The following is a 25,428-nucleotide window of genomic DNA, read 5'->3' as shown; positions in this document are numbered from 1 at the left end:
AAGAACTTAAGAATACCGAAAAGAAGTCAACAAATATGTCTTCAACTACACTGAGATCACGCCAAAATGAGACCTGCACAAAAGAACATTATCAATTCAGACAGTAATATTTGAATATTAACTTAAACAACTGATAAAATGGTCAAATTCCGGCAGCCATAAACAGTCCAGCCAACTGCCAAAATGGTGCACAGCGGTAGCCATACGCCGTCCAGCCATCGCCTGGCAGCGGGCAGCCACACGCCGGCCAGGCAGCGGACTGCCGGAGGCCAGGCAGTGGACTGCCGGAGGCCAGGCAGAGGCTGCCGGAGGCAAGGCAGAGGCTGCCGGAGGCCATGCAGGGCCTGCCGGAGCCCAGGCAGCAGGTGCCGCCGCCGGCCAGGCAGCGGCTGCCGCCGCCGGCCATGCAGATCCGAGAGCGTTTTGCTTACCAAACGAAAACCTTCCACCGCCGATCGTCGTAGATCACGCCGTCATCGGTCGGAGATGTGGCCGAAAGCTGGAAATCGCAGATGGGAAGAAGGGGGAACGGGGGAGAGAGAGGAAAGAAAAGAGAGAAGGGAAAAAGAATCGGGTTGGGAATTAGATCTAGGGTTTTTAGGAACAAATATTTTTTGTTCCCAATTTCGTCCCTAAAATTGGGACGAATTTCTGGATTCGTCCCAAATTTTGGGACGAATTTAGGGATTCGTCCGAAAACTTAAATTAATTTAAAATAAATTAAATCAAAGATCGAAATCTTATATCTTGACCTAGAGACATCGGAATTTGATGAAACAAGTTTCTATGCGTTCGTATCATTGCCCTGATCGTAAATATGTCACCAAACATATTTTTTAAATAATATTTTAAGTGATTCAAATTTTTAATACCAAATTAGGTTAAATTGGAATTAAAAAATTCCAAAAATAAAAATATTTGGTAAAAAATATTTTTATGGATATATTTACGCTCATGACAATGATACGAACGCATAGAAATTTATTTCATCAAATTCTGATGTCTCTAGGTAGATATTTTTTAATACATATATAGGTTGTTATTAGCTAAAAAGGTGTTGTGTAGTGAACGGTTGTAAATTAGTGTCTGAAAGCTTATATCTTGACCTATAGACATCAGAATTTGATGAAACAAGTTTCTATGCGTTCGTATCGTTGCCCTGATCATAAATATATCACCAAACATATTTTTTAAATAATATTTTAAGTGATTCAAATTTTTAATACCAAATTAGGTCAAATTGGAATTAAAAAATTCCAAAAATAAAAATATTTGGTAAAAAATATTTTTATGGATATATTTACGATCAGGACAATGATACGAATGCATAGAAATTTATTTCATCAAATTCCGATGTCTCTAGGTCCGTATATAAGGCGTCCCATTTGGTTTTTTTTTTAAAAGATATTTAAATTTTTGGGACGAATCCAGATATTCGTCCCAAACTTTGGGACGAATTCCTGGATTCGTCCCAAATTTTGGGACGAATCCAAGATTCGTCCCAAAACTTAAAATAATTTAAAAAAAATTAAATCAAAGACCGAAAGCTTATATCTTGACCTAGAGACATCGGAATTTGATGAAACAAGTTTCTATGCGTTCGTATCATTGCCCTTATCGTAAATATGTCACAAAACATATTTTTTAAATAATATTTTAAGTGATTCAAATTTTTAATACCAAATTAGGTCAAATTGGAATTAAAAATTTTCAAAAATATATATTTCATTAGTAACTTCAACTACATGAAGTTACTTTAGATAAGTTATATATATATATATATATATAGAATTTTGTTATGTTACGGACTCTATCCTACGGATTGCTACGGACTTTGCCATGTCATTTTAATTTTAATTTTTTAAATGCAACTTTTCCTTTTTTTTTCTCTCGTTGCCGAAACCACGAACACCGTTCGTGTGCCAAGCCAGACGACCATCGTGCCAGGCGGCCATCGTGACAGTCTCGCCGCCGGCCACCCGCCCATCGCCCACCCGCCCACCCGCCCACCGCCGGCCGGGCAGCGCCAGTTCCGCCCAATCCGGCCCATGCGCGCGGTATGCGATGCCCAGATGCCGGCCATGCCCACCGCCCAGGCCGCCCATCGCAACGAAGCGTTCCATATCGAACCCCATGGGGCGATGGTCTACACCGCCCGGTCGCGTCCAAAACAATTGGTTCTCGCTGCTCACTGTGCTCACCGCGCCTCCTCGCGCGCCCGCCACACGCCCTACCACCGGCCATCTGCCCACCGCCGGCGGCCTCCGGCCGCCTGGAGACACCCATACTATAGACCAGAAGGTGAACCCATCAGGGATAGCGTCCGGAATCCGACCGCTATCGCGACGTACTGGACGCTCACGACTGGACGTGATCGCGTCCGGAATCCGGCCACGATCGCGCCGGAATCCGGCCGCGATCTCGTCCAGTCGGCAGCGTCCAGTCGGCACGATCGCGTCTAGTCGGCAGCGTCCAGTCGGCAGCATCCAGTCCGAAATCCGACACGATCGCGTCCAGTCAGCGCGGTGAGCGTTTCGTTACAGCGAGAAGAAGAAGAAAACAATTAAGAAAGAGAAAATATTGCATTTAAAAAATTAAAATTAAAATGACATGGCAAAGTCCGTAGTAATCCGTAGGATAGAGTCCGTAGCATAACAAATATATATATATATGCACACACACGTATACTTGTGCAAACCTAGGACGTCTGGATTCAAGCACAAAGTTTTTTTGTTTATTTTTTGGAGTATATTATATATATTTAAAATTTAAAATTTTAAAATTTAGGAGTTGGGTTATCATGGATTTAAGCGAATAAGATTAATTTCTATAGGGTTTAGGGTTCAGGATTCCCTCTTAAATGATAGTATTCAAAATTAAAAATTTTAAATGCTCACGGGGTATATTATATGTATTTAGCATTTAAGATTTTATTATTTAAAAGTTGAGTTATACTGGATTTAAGCCAACAAAATTTTTCCTCCAGGGTTTAGGTTTCCCTTTTGAATTATAGTGCTTAAGAAAAAAAAATAAATTTCATAGAGTATAATGTTATTTTCAGGAGTAATGTTATTTTTTGTTTTAAATATTGATATAAAAAAATTGGAATATAGGCGTTCCTGGATTTAATCCAGGCACCTAGATCGGTGGGTGTGCACGAGCGCATGGTGAAATGTCCACAGTAGATCAACACTCTATATATATATTATATAATAATTATTATCTAACATTCTCTCATTTGGCTTAAAATTGGATAAATTAAACATAAAGCATTTAGTAGGATACATTATACCTTTAAGCATAAAAAAATTCATCCTTTTAAAACATCATAATCACCTTAGAATAATAGAATACTAAATGTTGGTTATACCGATTGTACATTATATAACATATTTCTTTTTATATATCATAAGACTAGACATACATTAGACTTCCTATAATATAAGCATATGGAATTGAATCCATTTGTTTTCGTTCTATATCTTTTGGACATTACATAAGACTAAATTTATTTCCTTTTTGAATTAGATAAATTATAGTAGAACATTTTTTCATATTAAATCTTTCTGAAGTTCTTTTAATATAAGTTTTTTTGCGACAATTCAATAGTCCTTGTGAACTATCACGGAATATTCAATTTCGATCACACAGGATGTCTCGCTCATATCTTTCATTTCAAAATTCTTAAAGACAGAATATTCATCTTATGCAATTTGTCCAAATCAATAGTAACAAGTAAAATATCATTGACATATAGGACTCAAAAATAATTTTGATCCCATTGATCTTTCGGTATATGCAATGATCAATAACATTTTCTTCAAAACCAAAAGATATAATGATATTATTAAACTTAATATACCATTATCTTAAAGCATGTTTAAGTCCATATATTGAGGTTTTAAGTTTACATACACTAGATGACATTTTTCTTCAATTGAAAAACCTTCAAGTTAGTTGAAGATACTAAAACTTTTAGCTTTTGCTTTTAGTACTTTTGGCTTTTGAAGATACTAAACCTTCAAGATGACACTATATACCATTATCTTTAGCTCCTTGAATAGTAAAGTTGATAGAATCAAATTATTAAGTCTGTTTTCCTCTTAAATAAGTTTGCATATCAATTCATTAACCTTCCACTTTTCTTAAATAATATTATAATTAATTTGAAACATCAAATTCAAGAGACAATGAGAAAGTTTTTAATTTTGTTACAATATTAGTCATCTCAATTAGGGATATTAATTCCAGTGCATCGGGTTGTAGGCGAGATCCTCTGGTCCACACTTTACCGACTAGAGGATGGGCCATAAAAGGTGATTGGTTGATTTGGATAGATATTATCTATTTAATAAGCGGGGTTCATTCAAATCAACCAATCAATATAGTGGTCTATCCTCTAGATTGTATCTGCTCTCATCAGGTCAGGTTAAAAAAATTTATAAAAAATTCCAACCCGAACTCGAATATGACCTGAACACGAAACCCCTAAACTTAAACACGAACCCGACCTAAATAACCCGATTAAAAATGATTTTTTTGTTGTTGTTTCTCCTATAATTCTTATTTTTTTTATCTCCACATGTCATCATTATCATATTAACATTAAAATTGATATATATATAAACATCATAATTTTTAAAATGAAATTTGATTTAACCTCAAAAACTCACTAAAACCTAAATTTGGGTCAATCCGGGTCAACTCAAACTAACCCAAAAATTTCTAATCCGAAAACCGACTAACCCGAACCCGACCCAAACTCCTAAACCCCCAACCTGAACTTGATCTTTTTCGGGTTGACTCAGGTCTACTCATCAGGTCAGGTCGTCAAGTCGAGTTCATTTTTTGACACCCCTAATCTCAATGATATGCCCTTGCATACTACATGACCCATCAAATTTTATGGTCATGAGTCGTGCCGTTAATGTACCTGTGACTTATCAGCATGACAAAAACATTCTTCCATAAACTTCAAATATTTCTTTGCATTTTCTATTTATGAAAATGATAGTCTTAATGTGTTCGCATAAAGATAAAGCCTAACAAAAACATTCTTCCATAAAATATTTCTTTGCATTTTCTATTTATAAGAATGATAGTCTGATGTTCGCATAAACATAAGGCTTTATGTATTTAATCATTCCCATACTTTATATTTGAACTTTTCTTTCTCACTATTTGAATAAGTAATAGCAGTGGACTTTTCTTTTAATAGTGCCAAGTCAAGATCGAGAAGTTCAAACCATTAAACTGAAGAAGCTTGCGAATCAAGGGAATTGCTGTAAATAAGGGAGTGTTTGGGAGAGATTTTGTTTATTTAAAAGTGTTTCTTATTATTTTAAACTTGTAAGAAGCTAAAGTATGGAATGTTTGCAAATAGAAGTTCAAAGTTAATACAAGATAAAATTTGAGTGTTCGATAAATAATTGCTTCGAGTTTAATTTTCATTTAAATGATAATAATATCCTTAAAATATATAAATTAATCTTTTTTAATTATCTAAATATAATTTTGATACATCGTCAATAATGTGTTTATATAATTATTATTATATTTTGAATATTGTATCAAAATTATTTTTATAACATGAATGTTTGAAAATACATAAAATTAATTAAAAAATAAAAATATAAAAAATTGACAAAATGCAGAAATATATATATATATATATATATATATATATACTGGAAATGTAAATTATATAAAAATATAAAATACTATTTAAAAAATGAATACTTATAATAAAATATGAATGAAATTTGATAAATGATTTGAGAAGTGAGAAAAATTAGGTCAAAAGTGTGGCGATAATTAAATAAAATGATACATTTATTAAGGATATAAATATCAATTTTTAATTTTATACCATAAACAAAAAAACATAAGCAAGAAACAAATATCAAATTCTTACTATTAATTTTGAGTAAAAGTTGTTGAAGTATTTCCATATAACTCGAATTTAATAAAACGCTTAGTAGAAAAGTCATCAAAAATTAAATGCTTTCTAACCTACTATGAAATTAAAACATTTAATCAAATGCATTTGATAAACAAAATATATTCGATCCATGAATTTTAATTTTCTTTATTTATGTTACTAATTGATCCGGCGATAAGATTGGGGGATCCACATCCTAAAGGGTCTCAGCTTGAAGACAGATGAAGGGCTGACTAAGCGGTTAATGGTCGCGCCGAGTGGTTGAGTAGGTCCGAGCGGAACCAAAGATAACCCAGCCATGGACTTGGGTTTCCGACGCCAAGGCGGGAGAACCGAATGGCCGAGCGGGGCGTCTGCCCGGCTGGGAACGAAGGGCCGAGCGGGTGGTCCGTTCGGCCAGGATAAGGGCGAGGGTACGAGGGTTAGCCGAGTGGCCTATTCGTTTGGCTCAGGATATGGGATGTCAGCAAAGACATGTCTGATGATTACGCCGTACACAAGAGTGCACGATGGAGGATCTCACCGTCACATCATGGAGAGGTTGGTACAGTAGCGGTATAGCCTTATGGACGTCTTTCTGACAGACCCATACCTGGGCATGGTCCTTCTGACAGACTCATACCTGGGCATGGTCGAAAGCAGGTGATTGCTTTGATTGGCGCGCCCAGGCTCCTTCGAGAGGTCTATATAAGGTCTCCATTTCTTCACCGGAGGGAGGCAAGTCTTCATCCTGAGGCCACCTTTTTGTTATTCCTCGCCTAACTTGAGCGTCGGAGGGCCGTCGCCGGGGCACCCCTCCCGGCTCGGTTTTGCTGCAGGTTCGCCGGAGCACTCAAGGATCCAGCAGGGAGCGCCACGTGCCCAGTGTCCGTTGACTCCTGGTTCGGACAGGATCAAATTGGCGCCGTCTGTGGGAACGCACCTGTATCCGAACGGAAACGATGGACGAGGCTGGACGACAACACACGGTGGCGCTTTCAACAGAAGAACTCGACGCTCTGGTCGAGATGAGGGCCGCCAAACTTGTGGAGCAAAAACAAAAAGCATCAGCCGAGCGGCCTGAGCAACAAGCAACATCTGCGTCGGGTGGCCGAGCGGAAGCACCTCAAGCCACCGTCGCATTCCATCGGGCCTTATTTCGCACCCCTGAAGCCGTACCGACTCGGAGAGATAGAGGATCTTCTTCCGACGAAATGCCTAGGCGAGACGACAGAAAGGGGAAAGCTCCCCGAGCGGACTCATCTCCCGAGCGGATCAATCGCCAATTTTCGGAGGCTATTCTACGAGACCCTCTGCCCAAGCACTACATGCCTCCGACGATCGGCGAGTACAATAGAACAACAGACCCAGATGATCATCTGGGTAAGTTTGATAACACAGCTACGCTCCATCAATATACAGATGGAGTAAAGTGCCGAGTCTTTCTTACCACTCTCTCGGGATCGGCTCAACGATGGTTTCGGAGGCTGCCGGATGGATCCATCACTAGCTTCAAGGACTTCCGAATGGCCTTCCTCCACCACTTCGCCAGCAGTCGGCGTTATCAGAAGACAAGCGTCAGCTTGTTCGCCATCAAGCAAGAGCCAAGAGAATCGCTTCGAGCTTACATCCAGCGATTCAACCAAGTGGCGATGGATATTCCAACGGCCACATCAGAGACGATGATGAATGCCTTCACGCAAGGCCTTGTGGATGGGGACTTCTTCCGGTCGCTCATCCGAAAGCCGCCCCGAGATTATGATCACATGCTACATCGGGCTAACGAATACATAAACGTGGAAGAAGCGCAAGCCGCCCGGAAAAAGGAAACTCCAACCGAGCGGGCACCTATGCATGCCGAACGGAAACAGCACGCCGCTCAGCAGCCGCCTAGAGGACCAAAGGCCGAAGCAGTCCGCTCCCCTCGTGGGAGGTCCCAAGTTCAAGAAGTAGCTGCCGCTCGGCCCAAGCCAAAGAAGAGATGGACCCCTATGTTCTGCTCCTTCCACCGGACGGATACGCACAACACGAAGGATTGTCGAAGTCTTCCCTTCGTGGCTAATCCCGTTCCTAGGAATGCCGAACGACGGTCTCCTCCCAGCGACAGGAGACAAAGGACCCATGAAGCAGACCGGACCCGCCCCGAGAGGCGACATCAACATACGCCCGATCGACATCGTTCTCCAAGGCAGGAGAATCGCCGAGCGTCCAGAGAACGGTCCCGACCGTCCGCTTGGGAAGAGGAAAGCAGAGGCAATACTTCCCGAGGCGAGATCAATGTTATTGCTGGTGGGCCAACCGGAAGAGACTCCACAAGTGATCCGGCGGTAAGATTGGGGGATCCACTTCCTAAAGGGTCTCAGCTTGAAGACAGATGAATGGCTGACTAAGCGGTTAATGGTCGCGCCGAGTGGTTGAGTAGGTCCGAGCGGAACCAAAGATAACTCAGCCATGGGCTTGGGTTTCCGACGCCAAGGCGGGAGAACCGAATGGCCGAGCGGGGCGTCTGCCCGGCTGGGACCGAAGGGCCGAGCGGGTGGTCCGTTCGGCCAGGATAAGGGCGAGGGTACGAGGGTTAGCCGAGTGGCCTATTCGTTTGGCTCAGGATATGGGATGTCAGCAAAGGCATGTCTGATGATTACGCTGTACACAAGAGTGCACGATGGAGGATCTCGCCGTCACATCATGAAGAGGTTGGTACAGTAGCGGTATAGCCTTATGGACGTCTTTCTGACAGACCCATACCTGGGCATGGTCCTTCTGACAGACCCATACCTGGGCATGGTCGAAAGCAGGTGATTGCTTTGATTGGCGCGCCCAGGCTCCTTCGAGAGGTCTATATAAGGTCTCCATTTCTTCACCGGAGGGAGGCAAGTCTTCATCCTGAGACCACCTTTTTGTTATTCCTCGCCTAACTTGAGCGTCGGAGGGCCGTCGCCGGGGCACCCCTCCCGGCTCGATTTTGCTGCAGGTTCGCCGGAGCACTCAAGGATCCAGCAGGGAGCGCCACGTATCCAATGTCCGTTGACTCCTGGTTCGGACAGGATCACTAATCATAAAAAATTAATTTTTCTTTGAGAAAATCCATAATTTTAATGATCAATGAATATCTTATTATTTATCCTTTTTTAATAGGTATTTTATAAATATGATAAATATATGATTATTTTATGCATGACAATTCACTTTGATGATCCTAAACTATTTTAATTAACATAAAATTATGCATATATTTATATCGTAATCCTAAGCAATCTTAATTATATTTAAAATATGTATATATATATTACACTCATTAATCTAATTAATAAACTATAATAAATCAGTGCATAACTTTATTATATCATGCATTATTAAAGATACTAATGATAATAAAAAACTAATTTACATTTGATAAATGAATTTTTATTCAACATAATTAATAGCAAAAAGTGTTCCATGCCATTAATACATATATATTAATTTATAATCCAGCATAATAAATTCATATGAAAATATATAGATTTCACTATGATACTAGGTGTAAAAATATATAGAAATCAATAAAATTACATGAAAGTTATATGTATGTATACAAAATGGTAGAAATGAGTCTTAACTTTGAAAAATATCCTCTTAATCTTAATACAAGGCATCTCACCTTCGGAACAAAATCGAATGAATCGTGAAATCTATATATTTTAATAAAGAAACCATTGCAATGTAATTAATATGCATATATTGATTTCTCTCTTCTTGTTTTTTTTAAAAAGCACATAATTCATTTTCATTATAAATATTATTATGCTTTGTATTTATAGACAAAGAGAGGACCAATATATGTATAACATCTTTATTTCTATATATCAATTATGCATTTGTTGTTATTATTATTATTATTATTAATAATGCATCTGTTAAATAATATTAATAATAATTTAGATGAGTTACACACATTTTACATTCTATTATAAACTTCAATTGTCTTAAATTACTTTAGTTTTACTCTATATATATATATATATTTATTTATTTATTTATTAGATAATTGTTAGAGAGGAGATTTTCTGGACCGTTTTTTGTGATTTAGAGGATGCTCCCTTTCCATGGTGAGGATGCATGATCCCTATCTATTTTACAAGTAGGGACTATACATCCTAACCAATATATATATAGGGAGCATCCTTTGGACCGTAAAAAGTGGTCAAGAGGATCTGGTCCATAATTATTAACCCAACGAATAATTATTAGTTTTGCATATCAATACTAAAACTAATTTTTTAAATCCTATAAATTTTATAAAACACTGAGAAATAGATAACGAAAGTTTACATTTGAAAAAATACATTATGACCATAAATTTTTATTAAAAAAAAACTTTTTAAAAATAATTAAGCATGCTTAAATATTTAAACCCTAAATATGTAAAACACTGAAATATTCTAAAAATTTAACTCAATAAAAATAATAAAAAAATTAAAATGTTCTTTTTTGCCTGCATCCAATGGAAAGCGAAAAAACTTGCACGTAACTAGTGCAGGCCAATGTGCGGACCCTTGTTTTAGTCAAGTCAACAGTCAACAGTAAAGACTTATGCTCAACGTGCTATATGAAAAGTCTTGCTTTTTCATCGGTGGCCAAAGAAAAATATCCTTTTTCCTTTTTATTGTTTGCATATTAGATATTCTCCCTTGATTTTTTTTTTCATTCAATGAAAAAGTCAAATATTGTCACTTGAATATGGCGGATTGCATGAATCCTGAAATTGGGGGCACAAACACGGCAAAATTTAAACCTAATTTCTTGGGAGTGAAGGTAATGACGTCATCAATGAAGCATAATTCGGGTAGCAAAGATGGAATTTGCTATAAGGTCTTATTGTCGACTTTATAAAGATAATCAGAAAATTATAGTTAATCAGTAATTTCTTTTTTAAAAAATTTTATAAGTTTTATCTTATTTTATTTTCATAAAAATTTATTTGGTTGTTGCTATGAATTTTTATAATTTTTTTATATTTAATAAACCAATTTTTTATTCTTCTTTATATTATACTTTTTCCATTTTAACTAAAATTATTATAACATTAGGCCAGAAGTTATGGGAAAATTAGAATTAAAGTATTTATTGAATAAAATATAGAATAAAACATCTTTTTTATTTTTTAAAAAATAATATGGCCTTTTAACGTTAACCAAAACCAGGGAAAGAGTTTAAAGTCGACTATATCGAAAATATCATATTTTTAAATAAATAAATATTGTTAGATTCGAATTTTCAACGTGATAGACGATGATGATAATGCTAAGATTTGCCTCCCACTTATAGACACATCGAATCGAAGGGTGCATTTAATTGAGAATTATTCTTAATAATCTTGATTATTCATCTAAAATTATCAATAAAACTTTATTTGTTTAGGTAATTGATGATTTCCGAGTAATGATCCATATCCGACATATCAGCAAAAGGAGTATGAAACCCAAAACGAAAATCTAGGAAAAACAAAGGTTTTTTTTTATTCCAGGGTTAATAATTTTTTTTTTTATCTAAAATATTCTCAGATAAAAGAAAAATGTGATTAAAAAATAAAAATAAAAAATATAAATAATAAAATAAAAAACTTTGAAAAAGAAAAAAGACATAAAAAATAGAAAAATGTAAAAAAAAAATAATAAAAATAGAAAAAATAAAAACAAGGAAAAAGGTATTTTTTTAAAAAATACTAAAAATGTAAAAAAAAAAAAAAAATTTAAAATATAAAAAAATAAAAATAAATAAAAAAACGTAAAAAATAAAAAAACATAAAAAATTATAAAAACGTAAAAAAATAGAAAAACAAAAAAAATAGAAAAGACGTAAAAAAATTAAAATAAAACATAATGAAAAATAAAAAATAATAAAAAATTTGTAAAAAAATAAAAACTTTAAAAAACTATAAAAAATTTAAAAAATAAACAATTTGTAAAAAATTAAAAATGGAAAAAAAAATCATAAAAAATGTAAACAAAATAAAGTAAAAAATACATAAAAATAAAGAAAATGTGAAAAAGAAAAAGTAAAAAAAATGTAGAGTTTAATAATAATAATAATATTTGGTTGCTTTTATAACTAAGGGTATTATAGTAAAATAATAAAATAGATTATTTATTAAAACCTTCATACAAATAAAATTTTAATATATTACTTTTGAATCAAATAATATTTGGTTAGGTTTTAATCCCTATAATCTTGGTTATGTGATTATCAAGTAATCACATAATCAAAATTATACATGATAAACAACATTTAATTTTTAAATAAATTGATTAATTAATTAATTGACTAATTATGAATGAGAATAAATTAATATTTATTTTTAAAATAATTAACAACTTTGATTGTCATGTACTAAAATCATCAATTATTATTTTTTTAATAATTAATAATTTTGACATTTGAATATTAATTTTTAATTAGCAATTAATTTTGAACAACATTCATAACTCTCTCATGGCTTTCTAAATAAACACTAAAAATAGTTTTTATTTATATATAAATATATGATTTCTGACTAATATATACTAATTCGATATTTTTAGTTAAATTGCTAATATTTTTTTTTTATAATTTTATAGAATAGTATATACTTGTATATTCTTGTCAAATGTGTATGTATTATATTTTTATTTAGAAGGTAAATTAACGTCAAAAAAATAATTATTAGTATCTTACTATCTTACTATTTTATTAAAAATCTCTCCCTTACTAATTAACTTTGGTAAAACCTAAAATAAATTTACATTAATATTTTTTTTTCTATTCACACTAAAAATAATTCAAAGTTTATTAATAATTCCACAAATGAAACAATCAGTGATCTAGAGTTCGAGACTTAGCTGCGACATATTATTATTAATTTTTTTATCATTAATTTTCTCTAGTTAATTTATATAAAAAAATATAATTAGTCTGAATTGATAACACTATGATTAAAAAAAATTTTATAAATATTTTAGATCAACAATAATAAAAAATATATATTTTTTAGTTTTTTTATTAAAATAAATATAATTAAATTAAATTATTTTTTTTCATAGGAAGTCGTAAAGGTTACATTTGAAAATCCAAACGCAACGCACATTTTTTCCGAGATATTTAAAAAATTAATTAAGGGACGCATCATCGTAACCGATGCCTTAAAATTCGAAACGTGGCACGATCGAGGCCGTCAGTTGAGATCCTCCTTCTACGCCTCCGCATCCAGATAAAACATCTCTCATCGTCACCCACTAAACGTACACGCCGCGCTTCGGCCTAAAAGACTCCGCTCCGCCTCTGATTGGGCGATCCTGATTTAAATCTCCGTGGGGCCCGCTCGAACCACGCCGAGATCGGCTGCGGGTAAACTCACATCCTCGTGAGTACAGAATAGAAACGATATATTCAGCGCTCGTCCTATAAAATCTAATAAAACGGCACTAAGCTCGCCGCCTTCCTCTATGCCACTGTTTTGAAACATACCGTTATATATCCCTCGATCTCGCTATATAAACTCCTCCCCCGCTTTCCAATCTCGTCAGGTTCCGACTCCGCCTCTCCGCCACTCGCTATTTATAACGCTCCCGCCGCTTGTTCCTCTAGGGATCTGTTCGCCTCCGCCATTCCTCCTTGGGATCGCCGGGCCTCTACTTAGCCGGAGGTCCATCGGCGTAGGTTAATTGCCTTTCGGTGATTTCTTCGTCCTACTTTCTCCTGAGCGTCCGGCGTGGTGGTTGCCCTGTCCTCCGTTAGCGCGCCGGGGCTTCCCTTCTTCATCGAAGTCTCTTCCTGTTTCACTTGAGGGGGAGGCCGGGGCTCCGGCCTCGGCGGCTTTTAAAGCCCCCATCGGCGATCGGGAAGGGATGCCAGCCCTCGCTTGCGTAGATGCTGCTGTCTCGCCCCCTAGCTATGGCATAGCGTGGGACGGCGCCCTTCCCGCACCAGGGATATTCCCTGGAGGCGCTCCGACGACGCCAGTAGGCGACGCCGCCGACGGCCGCCCCGTTCCGTGGTCCCCTGACCTCTCCGCCGTGCTATACCGGATCGATAGTTGGGGCGTGCCGTACTTCTGCATCAACGCCGCCGGCGACATCGCCGTCCGGCCTTACGGCGCTGCCACTCTCCCTCACCAGGAGATTGATCTGATGAAGGTGGTGAAGAAAGCCTCCGACCCCAAGTTCGACGGCGGTCTAGGCCTCCGCCTCCCGCTTCTCGTCCGCTTTCCTGACGTCCTCAGGCACCGTCTCGAGTCCCTCCACTCCGCCTTCGAGTTTGCCATCCAATCCAATGGCTACGGCTCTCCCTACCAGGGGGTCTACCCGGTGAAGTGCAACCAGGATCGCTACATCGTGGAGGACATCGTCGAATTTGGGGCGCCCTTTGGGTTCGGCCTTGAGGCCGGGTCAAAAGCGGAGCTTCTTCTCGCCATGAACTGTCTCTCCAAGGGAAGCCCTGAAGCTTTCCTCATCTGCAACGGGTATAAAGACGAGGAATACATAGTCCTCGCCCTAATTGCTCGTAGCATGGATCTCAACACAGTGATCGTCCTGGAACAAGAGGAGGAGCTCGACGCCGTGGTGGAGACTAGCCTGAGACTCGGTGTCCGGCCGGTGATTGGTCTTCGTGCGAAGCTCAGAACCAAACATTCCGGCCATTTCGGATCTACCTCTGGTGAAAATGGCAAGTTCGGTCTGACCACCGCCCAGATCCTCTCTGTTGCGCACAAGCTCCAGCGACTTGACATGCTCGATTGCCTTCAACTCTTGCATTTCCACATTGGCTCGCAGATTCCGTCGACGGCCCTCCTTTCTGACGGCGTCAGCGAGGCCGCCCAAATATATTGTGAACTCTCAAGGCTTGGGGCCTCGATGAGAGTGATTGACATCGGCGGTGGCCTGGGCATTGATTACGATGGCTCTCACTCAGGCGGAACGGATATGTCAGTGAGCTACAGCCTCGACGAGTACGCCGACGCTGTGGTTCGATCCGTGATGCTCGCCTGTGACCGGAAGCACATACGCCATCCCATCATCTGCAGCGAGAGCGGCCGGGCTCTCGTGTCACACCACTCGGTTCTTATCTTCGAAGCGATCTCATCCAGCACCAGCAAAGCTGAGACATTGTCGTCCATGGCCCCAAATCTGGCCTACTTTCTCGATGAGCTTGCAGACGATGTTCGTTCAGACTACCGTAATTTGATGGCCGCTGCGTTCCGCTGTGAGTACGAGACCTGTGCTCTTTATGCCGACCGGTTGAAGTGGAGGTGCGTCGACCAATTCAAGGAGGGCATTCTCGGGCTGGAGCACCTTGCGGCTGTCGATGCTCTGTGCGACCTTGTGTCGAAGGAAATGGGGGTTGCTGATTCGGTGAAGACCTACCATGTTAACCTCTCTCTGTTCACCTCATTGCCCGATTTCTGGGCCATCGGGCAGCTTTTCCCCATCATCCCAATTCACCATCTCGATCAGCGACCTGAGGTCAAAGGTATTCTCTCGGATCTGACATGCGACAGCGACGGCAAGGTCGACAGGTTCATCGGCGGACAGTCGAGCCTCCCACTGCACGAGCTCGGAGGAATCACAGGCAAGGAAGGCGGATACTACCTGGGGATGTTTCTTGGCGGGGCTTACCAGGAGGCGCTCGGGGGGTTGCACAACCTATTCGGGGGGCCGAGCGTCGTGCGGGTGTCGCACGCCGACGGGCCGCACTGCTTCGCGGTGACGCTAGCTGTTCCCGGCCAGTCGTGCGCCGACGTCCTCCGTGCGCTACAGCATGAGCCTGCGATGATGTTCGACGCCCTCAAGCACCGAGCCGAGGAATGCGCCGCCGGGTCCGGGGACGCTCTCTCCTGTGCCCTCGCCCACGCTTTCCACTCCATGCCGTACCTGGTCTCCCGCACCGCTGCACGAGCAGCAGCTCCCGGCAGCGACGGCGAGGCCACGGACGCCATGACCAGCGACTCGGAGGCCAGCGGCGGAGGCAGGGATGGGGAAGAAGACGAAGATTGGGAGTTCATGCGCTGCTTGAGCATGTGAATTGCGCGGTCACGACATTGCAGATCCTTGGTCGGTCACGAAATGGATACTTCAAATTTCGTAGGCGATGGTGATGCGATCTAACCGTTGAGGCAGGTCCGTTTCCTTCCTTTTGTTGCCCACCTTGTTTTTTTTTTCTTCTTTCCTTTTTTTTTGCTTTTTTTTTTTGCTATCCACTTGGAATTTTCCTCCATGGTCGGTTGAATGTTCTCGTAAAATATCTTTTACAAAATTGATAAGATTAAAAAAATATAAACTGATTTTAAAGATAAATTGACAAAGATTAAAAGATACTTTTATTTAGACAAATTATACTTTTATGGCCCGTGTGAACCGTGTTACAGAAATCGGCTCAGCCTACAAGCCGTAGTTTGCAAGACACCCAAACTCGACTGTCTTTCTCCCTTCTAAACCGTTCGATCCAACTTCCACTAATCGAGACCGTCGAAATACAATACAAAATGTAGAAACGATTTATGACGTAAGCGATCCTTGTCAAAGCGCATCATCCAATCAGAGTAAAGCACGCAGATCGTGTGCTTTCCCTAACCAATCCAAGACTGTCCGATCCAACTCCACACGGATCGAACCGTTCCCCATTCCCATAAATATGCTCCTTATTCAAAACCTCAAATTGTATCCCGCTTTTTGCTTCTCGTTCAAATCCTTCAGATCCTTTGCCATGGCTCGTACCAAGCAAACAGCCCGCAAATCAACCGGCGGCAAAGCTCCCCGGAAGCAGCTCGCCACCAAGGTTCGTATTCTAAACCTCAGTCGATTGATTATTCGTTTTATTTATTTATTTACGAGTTCGCCGTCCCTCTGTCGATCTGCCGCAGGCGGCCAGGAAATCGGCGCCGACCACAGGCGGCGTGAAGAAGCCCCACCGGTACCGTCCCGGCACAGTGGCGCTTCGCGAGATCCGCAAGTACCAGAAGAGCACGGACCTGCTTATCCGGAAGCTGCCGTTCCAGCGGCTGGTGCGGGAGATCGCGCAGGACTTCAAGACCGATCTCCGGTTCCAGAGTCACGCCGTGCTGGCGCTTCAGGAGGCCGCGGAGGCCTACCTAGTAGGGCTCTTCGAAGACACCAATCTTTGTGCGATCCACGCCAAGCGAGTCACCATCATGCCCAAGGATATCCAGTTAGCTCGCCGGATCCGCGGCGAACGCGCCTGATTTCGATGCTGCAATCCTTTTTGTTGATGATCCTGATTGATTACTTGCGGGATCAAAATAATGCTTCTTTCGAAACTAAAGCAATTGCGATATTCCTTATTTGTAAATGCGTATACTGAGTTTTGCGATTATCAGTCTAATTAAATCCTTAATTAATTATAAATCCAAGACTTAGCTTCTTTGATTTCAATTATCTATTATATTTAATTAAACTAATTTAAAGGAATAAATTAATTTGAGATGGATGGATTAAAAGTATAAAATTCTGATTTTTTATTTAAGTGAACTAATTTAAAGGAATAAATCTCAACTGTGGTGTTCCCTAGAGATTTTTTTTTCTTTAAGTAAAAAGTGAATATAAGAATGCTAATCGTTTGGATGTGTCTCTATTAGTGCTTCTCAATTTCTATTAGTGCTTCTCAATTTATATTGATAGAAGCAATTTATATTGATGAACAGTGGAAAACTTTTGTAAGATTAGACTAATCACTTTCATAATTGATTTTAGTTAAAAATAAGAAATAATCACTTTCATAATTGATTTTAGTTAAAAATAAGAAATACCATCAAATATGATTACTTATTCGGTTTTCTTATTTATCTTTTTATAAATGATAATGAGGCCAACACGGTTTTCTTATTTATCTTTTTATAAATGATAATGAGGCCAATTGTGTTGAGTACCTGAGGTCAGCTTATTACACTAAAAAAAAAATATTTGTATAGGAGCGATTTTAACATCGCTCTTGAAAATCAAACAATAAAAATAGTTTCAATTAAATCCTTTCTAATGCCTTATCTTTTTAGAATGGTTTTACAACCACTTTTATTGAATAGTTCTAACATCGATTTGAATAAACCTCTACTAAAATCACTCTTAATGATTCAACTATTAAAACTAATCTTGAAACTACTGATATTGAGTACATTTAGCAACAATTCTTGTTGGTGCAATCGACCTCCAAGTTTTAATGTCAGACAAATATGTTTACGTATATTTAAATATGAAGTTTAATCTAGGGAAGTCTTAGTTGGAGGCTAGACAAGGAGAGAAATCTCGGTATATCGTGGAAGTCAAGTGGATAGATCTGAAGGACTTGATCCCTGGGTAGCCGAATACTGAGTCCTAGTTGTAGGCTAGTTAAAGGAAATCTCAGTATATCGTGGAAGTCAGGTGGATAGGTCTGGAGGACTTGATCCCTGGGTAGCCGAATACTGAGTTTTGGCGAGTGAAGCCAAGTGGAGAAAATCCTAAGGGTGGTAACCTTAGGTAACGAGAAGTCTTGGAGAAGTGAACTCCAAGCAAGGTTGATCGGATGGTTTCCGGTCGACCGCGCGCGGTCGACCGGACCAGCGGATCTCGGTAAATCTAGGTTTACCATTGTATTCTGTATTACTATTATTGCTGTTGGCTAATGTAGTATTGCAGGAAAAGTCTAAGTGGATCGGGCGATCAGACACTGGGCAGGCAAAAGTACAAACAAGTCTGGAGGACCAATGTTTGATAGGTAAGTTGAGGTATGCAACTGGAGAAGCGATAGGGAGGTCAGGTTCCTAAAGGGAACAACCTTAGGTCGCTGATCCAACTGAAGAAACCGGGAAGGTTTCTAAATTGAGATCAAGACAGTTCTACTGTCTATATTACTCATGCATTATATTACTATGCTAACCTTTGTTTTACAGGAATATTGTTTAACTCTGTTTTGCAGATTCGGCCTGATCGGTCGACCGAACAGGAGGATCGGTCGACCGAACCAGCTTGACTCAGACCAGAGATCAGTTCAGACCAAAGCGAAGCACAGTCCGATCGAAGCCTGATCGGTCGACCGAACCAGGGATCGGTCGACCGATCCAATCAGCATTAAACAACATTAAAAAAAGATCTCTGGCAGATTTCGACGAACAAGGAAAAGACTTGTTCGGTCGACCGAAAAGATGGTTCGGTCGACCGAACCATTAAAGATCAGTTAATGCAGATTTCCGAGCCAGCTTCAGACTTCGGCTAGGAAGGAAGGAGGGAGCGGGTTCGGTCGACCGAACAGTGGGATCGGTCGACCGAACGCCCAAGGCATATAAATTGAGGCTCGAAGTCAGAGGATGTATAGAACTTTCTGATCAACTCTTGTGCTCGTCTGCAAGCTGCTCACGCTACACGTCGTCATCAAGTTTGCAAGCGACTTCATCCAACAGTGCCGACCGAGCTACGATTTACTACTTCTATTGTCGGTATATATTTATTTTAGTACTGCACTTAATTCCTGTAAGATAGTAGGAGTGTTACTATCTTACATATTTGTACTTGTACGATTCACTTCTTTCTAAGAATTTCGGAAAGAAGGATTATAGTGATTTGCCCATCGGTGCGGTCAAGGACCGCGGGCCTTCGAGTAGAAGTCGAGCTAGGCTCCTAACGAAGTAAACGAGCGTGTCTCTCTCTTTACTTTCCCCTGCACATTTCTGATTTCAAAAAGGAAAAGCAAGGTTTTAAAAGAGTACGATATTCACCCCCCCTCTATCGTACTCATCCGATCTATCAATTGGTATCAGAGTCTGGTAGCTCTGAAATTACTTAACCGTTTTCCGAGCAACTTTTTTCTTTTCTTTAAATTTTTTTTAGTAATTCTTTTTACTCTTAATCATGCACTACTAATCCCAAGACGAAAGTCTTGGAAATTTGATTTTCTATTATTTTCTTGCAAGAATGTCAACATCCTACTAAGAAGGGAGAAGTATCTATGTACCTCCACCGTACGATCAGGTTTGTTTCAATATCTGGAGGCGAATGATGGAGTCTTTCATAGGAAGTGGGAGTTTTGACAATTGGATCGCACTAAGACAATCTTCTCGAAACTCACAAGCAAACACAATGGTAATAGATATATTCATTAGTGTTTTGCCTAACAAAATTTTGTGTCAATTAGAAGATTACAAAAACGCGTTTGAGATGTGGACCAAATTGATCGAGCTTCACGAGATTCCGTCGAGGCTAGAAGATCAATGCGAAAGTGAGTCTGAATTCGAATCCGAAGAGCTATTCTCAGAACCAAATCTAGAAGAATAAGACCAAATCAGCTTCATAGCACTAGTGGCTGAGGAGGAGGCTAATGGATCCGAACCCGAGTCCTACCAAACAATCGAATCTGAATCTGAAACGGCAATGGTCAAGGGGGAGAATTCTAATAAGGATTCAGATGGTAATGTTGTAAATTTAAAATTTAAAGAACACATAACATGTTTTAATTGCAGAGAAAAAGGATACTACAAAAATAAATGCCCGATGAACCAATTCGCACAACCGGAGGCAAAGGAGGAACCGATGCCTATAGTCCGGAAAAGGAAGGACCACATTGAATGCTTCAAGTGCAAAAAGATGGGACACTACAAATCTCAATGTCTGGAGAGAAGACCCAAGGATTCAGGGGGAGCAATTAAGGTAAAATAATTTATGATACATGAAAAATTGTATGATTTAGATCCTTCTTGTTTGTACTATGAATCTAAAAATGCATGAAAATCCTACCTTACTTAACAAAACTAATTTAATTAATAAAAAAATTAAATAATTCAAATAAAATTAAAATTGATCAAATCAACTCAAACCTTAATCAAGACCCCGATTCAGTTAATCAAAGTTTATTTATTCAAGATAATTTGAATTTAAATCAAAATAATAATTATCTAGAATTAAATAACAATAAACATAACTTAACTAAAAATTTAGAAAAAAAAAAAGAAACAAAACTATAAATTAAATACAAAATCAAATTTTAGAAAACTAGAAAAACAAAATAATGTTTTGAAAAATAAAATTAATGAATTAGAAAAAATTATTAATAATTTTATCAACTCACAAAATCTATATTTCAGTTATAAATCAAAACCAAATCTGAAACAAAACTTTCATAAACTTAATGTACCCTTTAATTATGAAACTAATCAATATGAATAATAATAATAATAACAATAAAACAACAACAACAATAATAATATAAAAACAATAATAATAAATAATAGTATAATAACAATAATAATAAATAATAATATAATACCAATAATAAATAATAATATAACAACAATAAAAATAAAACAACTATAACACAGTAATAATAAACAATAATAAATAAAAACAATAATAATAATGTGACTTGTTTGACTTGGTATGATCATGCATACTTATTTGTTAAATACCATGTTATGCATCTTCTCTTTATGATGTTAGAACGGTTAGTTATAAAAAGGTTTACCAAACCCTAACAACATAACATCGGAATGGATTGGGATGATAGTACGTCAAGAAAACTTTCTCGAAGGCATGTCTAGGCTGAACATGAAATTCTACCTGGTGCACTAGACTTAGTGAATATGACCGAAGCTATCCCAGTCAAACATGGGCTAGTTAGACCAAAATTTAGTATTAAGTTTTTTTAGCGGAAACAGTTTGGAAAGTCTTCAGCAAGTGGTCCACCGTTGATATACAAGAAGGGCATATGCCTCGCCACTGAATTGAAAGCTTATCCTTAGGACGTCTGCTTGATTAACCCAAAGCTAAGTTTGAATCTAACATGAGTTTAATAACCTTTTTCAAGTTCAATCCTAAAAAAAAAAAAATAGTAATAAACAATCAATTAATTTTAAAACTTAATTAAAATTATTTTAAAACTTAATTGAATTTATTTTAAAATTATTTTAAAAATTATTTTAAAACTTTATTAAAATTATTTTAAAACTTAATTAAGTATTAAAATTATTCTAAAACTTAATTAACATGATTTTAAAAACTTAATTAAAATCTAATTTAAAACTTAATTAAAACTTATTTTGAAACTTAATTTAAAACTTAATTATTTTTTAAAAAAACTTAATTAATATTATTTAAAACTTAAATTATTTTAAAACTTAATTAAATAAACTAAATTAATTAATTAACCCTAATGATTAACTAGTTTAACTTAATTAAATTTACTTAATACACTTAATTAATTCTTAAAAATCTCAACTTGAAATCTTAATTTTAATCAACAAATAAAGTACTTTAACCTTAAACAAAATTAAATTTTTATAACTAATCCTAAAATCTTTACCTAATTAATTCCTAAGAAATTAATAATAATTCATAATCAATTAATTCGTAACTATTAATGATGAAACTTTAATTAACAATTAAAATTAATTCTTAACTTAATTAATAATAATACTAAATTAAATTGAAACTAACTTTTAAATTATGTTTAAATCAATCAATAATCTAGCAATCAACCTATAACCATAGCTATTAAAAACAATTCTTAACCAAATCCACTTAATAACTTTACAATTTCTAAACTAAACATTAATTCAATTAATTCACAAAATAAATGTTACCATCTATTTAACTTACAATAATCAAAGTTTAACTAAAATTCAATTTAAGTTTCAACAAATTCAAAATCAATAAAGTCATCTCACACAATTATAAGATTACCATACTTGAAAATTTAGAATGGGTGAGATGTTAAGAAAATTAAAATTTAAAAGATTTTATTTTGATTGATGATTGATTGAGTGTATTATATATATAAATTATTATTGTTCATCGCCTAAGTCTTTAGAACCTTAAGTCAATCGTCATCCTTAGATACACATAGAAAAGTCTTCCTTGTGGGTAACAAGGATATCTAAAAGGAGTGTCTGATTAAAGGGGAGAGACTTGATTGAAGGACATATTTTTTATATATCATTCAAAATCTTACTTTTGAAAACATATATTGAATAAATGTTTCCAAACATTTAAAAAAAAATTACTTGATAAAAATTCTTTACAAATCTTTTTGAAAATTATCTTTAAAATCTCTTAATCAAACACTTTTTGAAAATTATCTTTACATACTTATTTAAATAAATATGGTTTTGAAATTAACTTAAAAAATGTTTTTGAAAAATTGCTTACAAAACTCAAAATACTATCTTTTAAACCTAGCTCAAGCATTATCTTTTCAAAATCATATTCATCAAATTTTTTGAAAATTCCTTGAAAATAAAATTTTACTTAGAGAATTTATTTAAGAATTTCCTTGAAAATTACTTGAAAATATTTTTTGAACTCAGCTTAACAAGGATGCTTGATAAAAACTCTTTACAAATATTTTTGAAAAATATTCTATAAAAATATCTTTCAAAGAAATTTTGCAAGCATTAAGTCTTCTATATCATGGTTTTGCAAAAATACTTTAAGTCTTGAAATATTTTTTGAAACATATTCTTGAGAGATTTTACTTAGTGCATTCTTCAAAATTATTTTGAAAAAGATACTGCAAATTTACTCAATTTTTTCACGGAATGAGGCTTTTTCAAAATCTCTATGAATCATTTTTGAAAACGTTATTATACATCAAATGGGTGAGAGAATACCTTAGGCATATCTTGAAAATATTTAAAAGTGTTCCATCATTGTTCGTGCAAAACTTAGGGATCCTTAGCAATTATTGTCATTTATGAAGAGTTCTTTTTGTTGTATGATAAAAGGGGGAAAAGAAGGGTTTAAGTTAGAAATCTAAATCTTTTTGAATTGACCTAACTTAAACATATTTGTCAAACATCAAAAAGAGGGAGATTGTTGGTGCAATCGACCTCCAATGTTTTAATGTCAGACAAATATGTTTAAGTATGTTTAAGTATTGAGCTTGATTAAGGGAAGTCCTGGTTGGAGGCTAGGCAAGGAGAGAAATCTCGGTATATCGTGGAAGTCAGGTGGATAGGTCTGGAGGACTTGATCCCTGGGTAGCCGAATACTGAGTCCTAGTTGTAGGCTAGGTAAGGGAAATCTCAATATATCGTGGAAGCCAGGTGGATAGGTCTGGAGGACTTGATCCCTGGGTAGCCGAATACTGAGTCTTGGTTAGTGAAGCCAAGTGGAGAAAATCTTTGGGGGTGGTAACCTTAGGTAACGAGAAGTCTTGGAGGAGTGAACTCCTAGCAAGATTGATCGGATGGTTTCCGGTCGACCGCGCGGGGTCGACCAGACCAGCGGATCTCGGTAAATCTAGGTTTAGGTTTACCATTGTATTCTGTATTACTATTATTGCTGTTGGCTAATGTAGTATTGCAGGAAAAGTCTTAGTGGATCGGGCGATCAGATACTGAGCAGACAAAAGTCCAAACAGGTCTGGAGGACCAATGTTTGGCAGGTAAGTTGAGGTATGCAACTGGAGGAGCGATAGGGAGGTCGGGTTTCTAAAGGGAACAACCTTAGATCGCTGATCCAGCTGAAGAAACCGGGAAGGTTTCTAAATTGAGATCAAGACAGTTTTACTGTCTATATTACTCATGCATTATATTACTGTGCTAACCTTTATTTTGCAGGAATATTGTTTAACTCTGTTTTGCAGATTCGGCCTGATCGGTCGACCGAACAGGAGGATCGGTCGATCGAACCAGCTTTACTCAGACCAGAGATCAGTTCAGACCAAAGCGAAGCACAGTCCGATCGATGCCTGATCGGTCGACCGATCCAATCAGCATTAAACAACATTAAAAAAAGATCTCTGGCAGATTTCGACGAACAAGGAAAAGACTTGTTCGGTCGACCGAAAAGATGGTTCGGTTGACCGAACCATTAAAGATCAGTTAATGCAGATTTCCGAGCCAGCTTCAGACTTCGGCCAGGAAGGAAGGAGGGAGCGGGTTCGGTCGACCGAACAGTGGGATCGGTCGACCGAACGCCCAAGGCTTATAAATTGAGGCTCGAAGTCAGAGGATGTATAGAACTTTCTGATCAACTCTTGTGCTCTTCTGCAAGCTGCTCACGTTACATGTCGTCATCAAGTTTGTAAGCGACTTCATCCAACAGTGCCGACCGAGCTACGATTTACTACTTCTATTGTCGTTATATATTTATTTTAGTACTGCACTAAATTTCTGTAAGATAGTAGGAGTGTTACTATCTTACATATTTGTACTTGTACGATTCACTTCTTTCCAAGAATTTCGGAAAGAAGGATTATAGTGATTTGCTCATCGGTGCGGTCAAGGACCGCGGACCTTCGAGTAGGAGTCGAGCTAGGCTCCGAACGAAGTAAACGAACGTCTCTCTCTTTACTTTCCGCTGCACATTTCTGATTTCAAAAAGGAAAAGAAAAGTTTTCAAAGAGTACGATATTCACCCCCCCTCTATCGTACTCATCCGATCTATCAATTCTATGTTAAACGATGCTACTAACTGTTTTATTTCTCTAATTTCTAATAATAGTTATTAAACAGTACACTTTTAGCAGTCATTTTGTAAACCACTCTTATCGAAGTTAAAATTGATCAATATTTT

General features: G+C 37.4%; 2 protein-coding genes across 2 annotated transcripts; both read left to right on the top strand.

Moving 5' to 3' along the window:
- Positions 1 to 13,447: 13,447 nt before the first annotated feature.
- On the top strand, positions 13,448 to 15,978 carry LOC122036442 (arginine decarboxylase-like). Its single transcript, XM_042595755.1, has one exon. The coding sequence runs from the start codon at positions 13,783 to 13,785 to the stop codon at positions 15,952 to 15,954; it is 2,172 nt and encodes a 723-aa protein (XP_042451689.1). The 5' UTR covers positions 13,448 to 13,782; the 3' UTR covers positions 15,955 to 15,978.
- A 307-nt stretch (positions 15,979 to 16,285) lies between these two features.
- LOC122036443 (histone H3.3-like) lies at positions 16,286 to 17,272 on the top strand. The gene is made up of 2 exons (XM_042595756.1): positions 16,286 to 16,708; positions 16,794 to 17,272. The coding sequence occupies exons 1-2, from the start codon at positions 16,565 to 16,567 to the stop codon at positions 17,130 to 17,132; spliced, it is 483 nt and encodes a 160-aa protein (XP_042451690.1). The 5' UTR covers positions 16,286 to 16,564; the 3' UTR covers positions 17,133 to 17,272.
- The last annotated feature ends 8,156 nt before the right edge of the window (positions 17,273 to 25,428 follow it).

Source organism: Zingiber officinale, unplaced genomic scaffold, assembly GCF_018446385.1.
Source record: "Zingiber officinale cultivar Zhangliang unplaced genomic scaffold, Zo_v1.1 ctg164, whole genome shotgun sequence".
Classification (NCBI taxonomy): domain Eukaryota; kingdom Viridiplantae; phylum Streptophyta; class Magnoliopsida; order Zingiberales; family Zingiberaceae; genus Zingiber; species Zingiber officinale.
The sequence above is the reverse complement of the archived record's forward strand: the minus strand, read 5'-3'. Positions and strand labels throughout refer to the sequence as shown.